The sequence below is a fragment of the Paralichthys olivaceus genome, chromosome 19 (genome assembly GCF_024713975.1).
Source record: "Paralichthys olivaceus isolate ysfri-2021 chromosome 19, ASM2471397v2, whole genome shotgun sequence".
In the NCBI taxonomy this organism is placed as follows: domain Eukaryota; kingdom Metazoa; phylum Chordata; class Actinopteri; order Pleuronectiformes; family Paralichthyidae; genus Paralichthys; species Paralichthys olivaceus.
In genome coordinates this window covers 3,363,554-3,371,935 of record NC_091111.1, presented here as the reverse complement: position 1 = coordinate 3,371,935, position 8,382 = coordinate 3,363,554, and the positions used below count along the sequence as shown (strand labels likewise).

At 40.9% G+C, this 8,382-nt stretch overlaps 1 protein-coding gene across 1 annotated transcript; it reads left to right on the top strand.

Moving 5' to 3' along the window:
• Positions 1-4,810: 4,810 nt before the first annotated feature.
• On the top strand, positions 4,811-7,708 carry srp9 (signal recognition particle 9). The gene is made up of 4 exons (XM_020091504.2): positions 4,811-4,837; positions 4,948-5,192; positions 5,338-5,406; positions 6,908-7,708. The coding sequence occupies exons 1-4, from the start codon at positions 4,831-4,833 to the stop codon at positions 7,025-7,027; spliced, it is 441 nt and encodes a 146-aa protein (XP_019947063.1). The 5' UTR covers positions 4,811-4,830; the 3' UTR covers positions 7,028-7,708.
• Positions 7,709-8,382: the final 674 nt, after the last annotated feature.

Below are 8,382 nucleotides of genomic sequence, written 5' to 3'. Positions count from 1 at the left end.
ATAATAAACACTTGTGGCTAAATAAGCCTGTGCATGTTTGTAAAGCATCGTAGGAAATCCTGGCTATATATATATATACACACATGTATATATATGTCTCTCTGTCCTTTGAAAATAAAAGACAGCCGATTAATGCATTAATGCATTAATCATTTAAATGAAATCACAAAACAGGAAACAAGAAACATGTGAAATAGTAAAATGGTCATTAGGTAAAAGAAGTGTTTGAGTGATGATTTGAAAACAGTGATGTTTCAGTCTGAGCTCCCCTGATAAACTTACTGTGGACCGAGGCCCTGACATTACAGGCCCTGTCACCTTCAGTCTTCAGTCTTGGCCGATATCTAGATATGATCACAACAAAAAAAGTTTATGAAATAAAGTGACGGACAGATTATTATTAGATGGTCATGATGTAATTGTTATTAGAATGAGCTAAGTGCCCCACATAGCTTAGGAAACGTAAGATAACTGTCTTCGGTGCACGGCTTAATGTTATATTTTATTGTAGTTATAGCCTCATGGGGTTAGGATTAGGATTATATTTAGGCATATTATACAGAAGTAGTTTTAGTTTTGTCCTGCTGCCCATTAATTAGATTTATATCTGTAAACTTGAGTAAAGCATAAAGGGAACTCCTCTGCTGCGTCTGTCATGTTTGCCAGTTTCAACAGTGGATAATTTCCAACGGGACCTGAAGGCAGCATTTGACGCAACTTGTGGGACGGAGCACGTACAGGTTGCCCATGACAACAGAGTTGGATCTCTTGCTGTGTGTTTGTGTCTGTGATGTTGAGCTGGGACCAAAGCAGCCTGCAAATATTACAACCATACAAGCAGCATATTGAATTGACTGTGTCTGCTCATGCTCCTCAATAGCATCAGAACTAATGTATGAATTCAATTCTAACTATGCATAAGCTCCATGTAAACTCTGTGGTAGTTTGTTCTGCAGAAATGTTGCTATTATGCCAAACATCAGCAAATCTGCAGAATAAAGCTGAGGCCTACTGAGGATCATGTCAGTAGTGATCATGTCACTGTGCATGAGGGAAGTTCAGACACTGGCAAAACAAAAAATAGATAATTAAAAGTCTGTTATCCACATGACCATGAAGAACATGGCCTGTGGCTTTCATGATTCTCCTCTGTCATACTAATGGTGTTTGGACAGAGACAGCTGCAACCACATTAACATATAGCAAATCAATCAGCAACTATGTACAAATGTATCTGCCTGATTCATAGCAAATTGTTGAATTTGTTACTGAAAATCTTTAAAGTCGGTTTTCAGTGACTGCGTCTAAGATATGACATTTTGAATAAAAGGCCAGAGCTGTCATGGCTCAGAAACACTGGGCTCAAAACCCCCAGCTCTGAGATGCTGGAGAAGAGTTGACCCTGGAGGTAGTGCAGTCAGGAGCGGGAGAGGGCTGCTGTTCGTAACTGACAGGCTGGAACACAGCAGACAAAAGTCCAAACACATGGGGGGGGGGGGGGGGGGGGGGGGGGGGGACGAAACAAGGGAGGAGAAAACAGCTGTGTTCATAAAAGGGACGACACATAACTGAATGAACTGTGTCATAGTTTCTGCCACATCAATTCTCCAAACACGTTGCCAAGTTGCTGCCACAATGAGAAAAGGAATTTATGAAATAAGAAAATCCTAAAATGATGTGAATATGTTAAATCTCTGCCAAGTTCTCTTTTTAATGATCAGAGAAGAAAAACAGTCTCTATTTGACCATTTTGGAGATTCCATCTTAACTGTTTAGTCTTCATTGGGGTGCAATGCACACACAGAGTGACACACCATGAGGGTGTTGATTAGGAGAGTGACACAAAGTGGCGCAAACGTATCCTGTCTGACCTTGTAAATAAGAACCAGCTCATGGAAAAGCCCTGGCCGGCCTTGTTCTGCCCTCTGTTTGAAATATAGCCTCCGACAGCGATACACAACCTGATAACTCTTGAATGCACTGAGTTGCCTGTGTGTCATTGTTTTGCAGACTCACTTCCTCCAATCACACTGAGGGATGAATATAGTATCAGAGCTGAATTAAATGGAATGTGTGGGTGTGCTGACTATCACACTGACTCCTTTTCCCTGTGTTATTTGGTTCTGAAATAGATGCAAGTCATGCATGTGACTGAGCTGCAGTTGACTCAGCTGATGATGAACGAGCCACGAGCACGCCACCCACTCCTCGCCGGCTCTGTTATTGTTACATCTAACACACTCAGCCATTAAATGTCACTAAATCTGAGGGGAGGGGAGGGAGCTCTGCTGCTACTCTCGCTCTAGGACACTATCAGGGGGATAAAGACAGAAGAGAGGCAGTTAAATGTGACATGAACCCTCTCAAGTCAGCTCCATATAGTGCTCACTCAGTCTCAGTCACATATCTATGCATACACACTCATAACAACACCCACACTTTGTCTTCCATCTGCTGGACAAACCATGATACAACACGTTTAGCCTTTAAACAGCCGAAGAGCTAATATGTAGTAGCCCAAATGTAAAGTTTAACAGAATAATGTCCTTATGAACAATTTGAGGCTCTTTACTTTTATAAATACTGTATTGCAAACATATCAGGGATGCATGTGAGATGTTTTTTCCATATGATATGTATTTGGCAGCTTTGGTTTTAAGCAGGTAAGTACATTTATTTTAATAAAACCCTTTTCTCCATTCAGGGTTACAAAGTGCTTCGCATAAGTAGAATAACACCAGAAAGTAGTAATACACTATATCCAATAAAAAGACTGTGAATAACAGACAGACAATTAAACACATGGATTCAAACACGACAATGCACATGATGAGACCAGAGCCAGTGTGAATAAATGGGTTTGAAAGGCTTCCATAGATTCTGAAGACTGCCAATCTATATGGAGAGTACTCCATAATGTTTGGGCCACAACTTTGAAGCACCTGTTGGTCAGAGGATCCAAGTGACCTACCTGGGCTGCATGGATGGAGCAGGTCAGCAATGGAAGCAGGGGCCTGACCATTCATTGCCTGATATATTGTATTGCAGATTAGGATCTGACACAAGTGGTTAGTTTATAAAAACCCAACAAAACAGTATCAATACAGTAAGCACATACAATTAGCCAAACCTCCACCAGATGCAATAAGAATAAAGTCTATTGTTAATTGCTTAATTAACCCCATTTTCACATTGTTGTATTGCTGTGATGATGATCTGAATACTCCCTCCATGTATAAGGACTTCATGTCATCCAGGGAGGCTGCAAAAATGAGAATGGCTGATCGTGCTGGTCCACACACTGACAATTTTGTAAGCACCCCCTAAATTATTTTATGTAGCGACTTAAAGAAAACAAAAGTGTCACTGAGAGGCTGAGGTCAGGTCTAATAGTTTGTGTTACGTTTCCGTGTTTGCAGAAACAGTAACACTGACAATTAACAAAGAAAGAACTCAGGGTGGACGTGAGGCAGTCAAAGAAAAAAGGTTTATTTTCAATTTAAATGATGGTAGATAACAAACGTAGGTTTGAAACATGTGGGGGTAGGAGGAACCGTGGGGGTTGTACCAAACCAAATAAACCAAGTACAACAAAATAGGGCCTAGCTCAACTCTATCTGTAAGAAAGTAAAATAGCACAAAAGGCCTGACTATCTTATCTAAAAAAGTGTCTGAAACTAATAAAAGTACATCAGTGGCAACAACCCATAACCTAATGTACATAACAATTTCTTCCTACATGTGAGAATGTATAGGGTACCCCAGCCTTAACTCAGTTCAACCTCCCCACCACAAACCTTGCTTGATAGAAAGCAACAGAGGGAGAACAAAGCAAAAGAGAGGCTTTTAAAATGGTGCCCTCTGTCTCTGATTGGCTACTTGGCTGAAGCGTGAGCCATCCACAGATCTTCTGGAGCTGGCAGCCAATCTTCCACTTCTCACCTGCAGGACAAAGGGAGGAGAGAGCAAGGGAGAGAGAGAGAGAGAGAGAGAGAGAGAGAGAGAGAGAGACACCTGCACACACACACACACACACACACACACACACTCAATACACGTAACAGTTTGAATGACATGCTAATCTAAACATTTGTGTCAACTTTAATTAAAGAAAAAGATGATCAACTTATTGTATCATGTACAAACTCATAGAATAAAGCAATCACAGTGATAAAATTGAAAATAGCATAGTGGTCAACAAAAAATATGGCATCCCCACTCACCCTCTCTCCACCCCACGAAGGTGAACAGGTGCTCATTTAACCCTCACCCATATCCTACATGACCTACATTTAATATGATCACAAATAAACGATAGAAAACAAATAATACCCCAAAAATACAAACCCATCACACCTTGTTTCATAAGCAAAATAATAATAATACAATTTTTACAGCCTATGTTCAGGAGACCACTCCCTAGATGGAAACTCCCTAATGAGACCACATGCTGTAAGCTTTCTGTCTAAACTTGTGTGCATGACACGTCTGGGATGGTGACATGGGGGGCGCTCGGTTTTATTCAACATAAGGTCCCTTCTGCCTGGAGCCTGCAAAGGCCCATGAAATGCTCCTGCCTCAGCAACTGGAATTATTGTAAAATGTAAAATGTCTGTCATGGTAAACATGACATTTTAAAACACGTACATTGTATAAAGTGACAGTCCTGCACTCTGCTGGGAAAAGGCCCACGTTGGTCTTCAATCAGATTTAAGGGTGAACACTAGAGGGCGCCATGTAGAAATCCTCAACAGAATGCAGCACAGGAAACTGTTTGGAAAATGACAAAACAAAAGTCCACTGAGGGGGGGGGGCAGAGGGATACTTGGCATGTCAGGTGTGGATACATATTTCACTTTCTAGCTGACATTAAAACTCTATACAAAATCGATGATATAACCAGGTTTGATTCACTCTTCAATTTACTTTCTCGTTCATTTGCATTAGTTCGAAAAGGTAACCCGGAAGTGATTAGCCCTCCACGCTCTCTCGGCTCTGATTGGCTGAGGGGCGCGCTGCTGCTGATGTGGTGTTCGGAGCTCAGAACCTGTTCAGCGGATTCGAACCTGGGATTCAAGCTCGTTCCTCGGTGCCACGGCCACCAGTCCAACCCAGAAACCATGCCTTATTTCCAGACTTGGGAGGAGTTCGCCCGCGCAGCAGAAAAACTGTACCTGACGGATCCCATGAAGGTGAGAACACGTCGTTTAGGACCACGGCTGCGATGCTAGCTGGGTAGCACGTTAGCCTGCTAGCTTGATAGCGACTAACTGACGAACCTGATTCACTTTCGAAACTTTAACTTGTCCGATTGACGTGTTGGCGTTGTGTCTACAGGTCAGAGTGGTTCTCAAGTACAGACACTGCGACGGGAACCTCTGCATTAAAGTCACCGACAACTCCGTGGTAAGGATCGGGAGGAAAAGCCACTTTTTAATGTTTAATAGGCATCAATCAATGGATCAAGATGTTGAGTAGTTATGGTTACTTTTCCATTTGTGAAATATTGATGCTTCCACTTCATATCACAGAAGTTTAAACTTTCTATTGCAGTTCTTGTGAATTTGAATGATGGTAATTTACTCTGTAAAGAGACTTGTAAACATGATCACATCCATTATGAAAAGTGTGGCTGTTTGCAGCGCAGGCTGTGTCTGAGGATCATTCACACGAAATCCAACAGCAAGCGCTCGTGTTGTGTTGACCTATTTGTCTTGGCTAATTGTATCAACACTCCTTCCCACAATGCACCAGTGCACTCATCTGATGACATGCTCATAGCTTTGCTAGTTGCAAAGGGATGCGCTCTGTTTGACAGACAAACCAAAGCATTGGACTAAAACATATCTGACTTGTGTTCAGGAGGAAAAGTCAATGATCAGCATAGTCACTAAAGGGATAGTTCACCTGAAAATGAAAATTCACTCATTATCTACTCACTGCTATGCTGATGGGGGGTGGGTGAAGTGTTTTGAGTCCACAAAACATTGTTGGAGTCTCTGGGGTTGACAGTGTTGCAGCATAATCTAATATAAGAGTCAATGGTGACCTCTTCTTCAGACGTAATAAAACAACCAAATTATCAAAACATTCCTCCATACTGCTCGGCTGGTGTCATCCAAGGGTTAGCTTGCCCCGATATTCATATTCGACTCGAAACAGGGTCACTCTGTGTTTTATTCCTACAAGTCCACTGATATCTGCTTCAAGGTGCATTCACGGCCCCTCGGACACATCGTCATCCGGCTACGTCCACTAGCTTAGCCTGTTCCAAAACACAGTGTAAATGACGTTGTTTCCTCATTATTATTGGCTGTTCGTGTTTTCCGTCAAAACATGGATGGAATGAGTTCTATCCACGTTGTATCGACCATGTCTTATATTTCTATCGAGGAACAGATACATCACTTTTGCTATCGTTTTACGGCCAAAAGACTAGAAGACACTGAACCAAAATGTAAATGCAGCATCCAAGCACGCTTAAATTACACCACTATCTAGAATATAGGACATTTTCATTTCCGGATGCTTACACATATTCATAACTGAATTTGAGGGTCAGTGGTTATGATTTAACCACTCAGTATGTGGCATTGTGGTGCTTTATGAACTTTGAAATGTTGTAGTGTCCTTTTTTGCAACCACTCAAGCTCTCTCCTGTGCAGTAACCATGGAGTGTGCTCACTAACACAAATTTAAGTTTTTTGTGTGCTCAAAAAAACATCTGAGATCTTTTATTTCAACTTTTGAAACCTGTTCCTATTTTTATTCAGTTATGTCTGGTCTATTTAGGACCCTTGAAAGCCTTGTAGTTACTGATACAGTAAAGCTGCTTTCAGACTCTCATGCTCTGAGCTCTGGATAATTTCCTCACTGCCCTCATTCAGTCCATTGTCCATCTCTACAGTGTTTACAGTACAAGACAGACCAGGCCCAAGACGTGAAGAAGATCGAGAAGCTCCACGGAAAACTGATGCGACTCATGGTGTCGAAGGAGACGCACAGCGGTGCCATGGAGACTGATTAAAGATGCTCTAGGAACACTGATCTTCTCGAGCACCTGGACTGAGTTCAGAGGACACAGTGATTGTTGAGAGCACAGCACCATGGGAGTCTGAGAGAGGGGAGATGGTGAAGAGGGACTGTGGCGAGGTTGATTTGCCCACCCACACTTATTTAATGCTGTCAGAGATGTGATGTATAAATACTGTATATATTTTATTCTCAGGATTTGTTTATGATAATACATTCTTAATCATGAAAATCCTGTAATCTTACTTTTCCTTGTTAAGCATTTCAGTCACATCTTTGATGGTATTAATATTAAGTAGGGAAAGCTGCTGGGGAGTTTTAGGAAATATTAAGATGAGGGAAGGAGTGGGTTTGGGAGATTGTGGGACAAAATGTATGAAAATGACAAATCCCCTGCTGCTGTTTAAGCAGATATGATTTTCTAGAGGTTTGCCTTTATTGCCTTTATTTATAAAGGGGATGAAAGGACGGATATTGAGGTCATCGCATGTCTCGCCTAATTACATCTATGTTGCAATTTTAGTTTTTCTTCATGGACTTGTGCCACATGGATGAAGCAGGACCTTCTGTAACAGTGTGGAGAAACCCACGATTTTAAAGCCCCCATGCCTCCAAATGCCATTTCCTACACAGAAGATAATTGCGTTACATTTTCAATAAATGTTTATTTACCCCAGTATCTCTCCTATATTTGTCTTGTGGTGAAGTGTGTTTTATTCTGTACAAAGACCTGAAATGGCAACGTGATAGTGCTCAGAAAAAAACCGAGCATTTCTTTTTCGAGTTACATATTAATTTGCTGTCTGTGGTTCACAATGTTGTAGCTCTACAGAGCAAAAGGCTAAACTCTCATGTACCTGCCAACTCAAGACAGTTGTAGATCTGAGGACGACACTGCTTTCACCAATCCAGCTTGAGACTGAGTTGAGCCCCGCTTTTCCAAATTAACATATGGACACAGAAATATACGTATACTGTGCCTTTTCCGCACACATTTTCATTTTTCCATGATTTAAGTATTGATTTATTTATATATTTATCACTACTTAAGTCAATTGCTTTTGTCCTTTGCTTGTGTTTATTTTGTACTTACAGAAATTAATTTTGTCTCATACAGCATAAGTCAGTCAGACACACAACCACAAGATAACAAAGACACACAATACCATCCACTTTCAATAAAGTGGATGATAGATCAATACATAAATTGATTGATATTTAAAAGTAAAAAACAATAGTAAACCTAAATGAATAGGACATAATCTAAAATCAAACTTTTAATAGTAATATAACCTAATGTATGCATAATAACATGTATTATCTCTGTAAGGCTCAAGTATGTACCTTTCC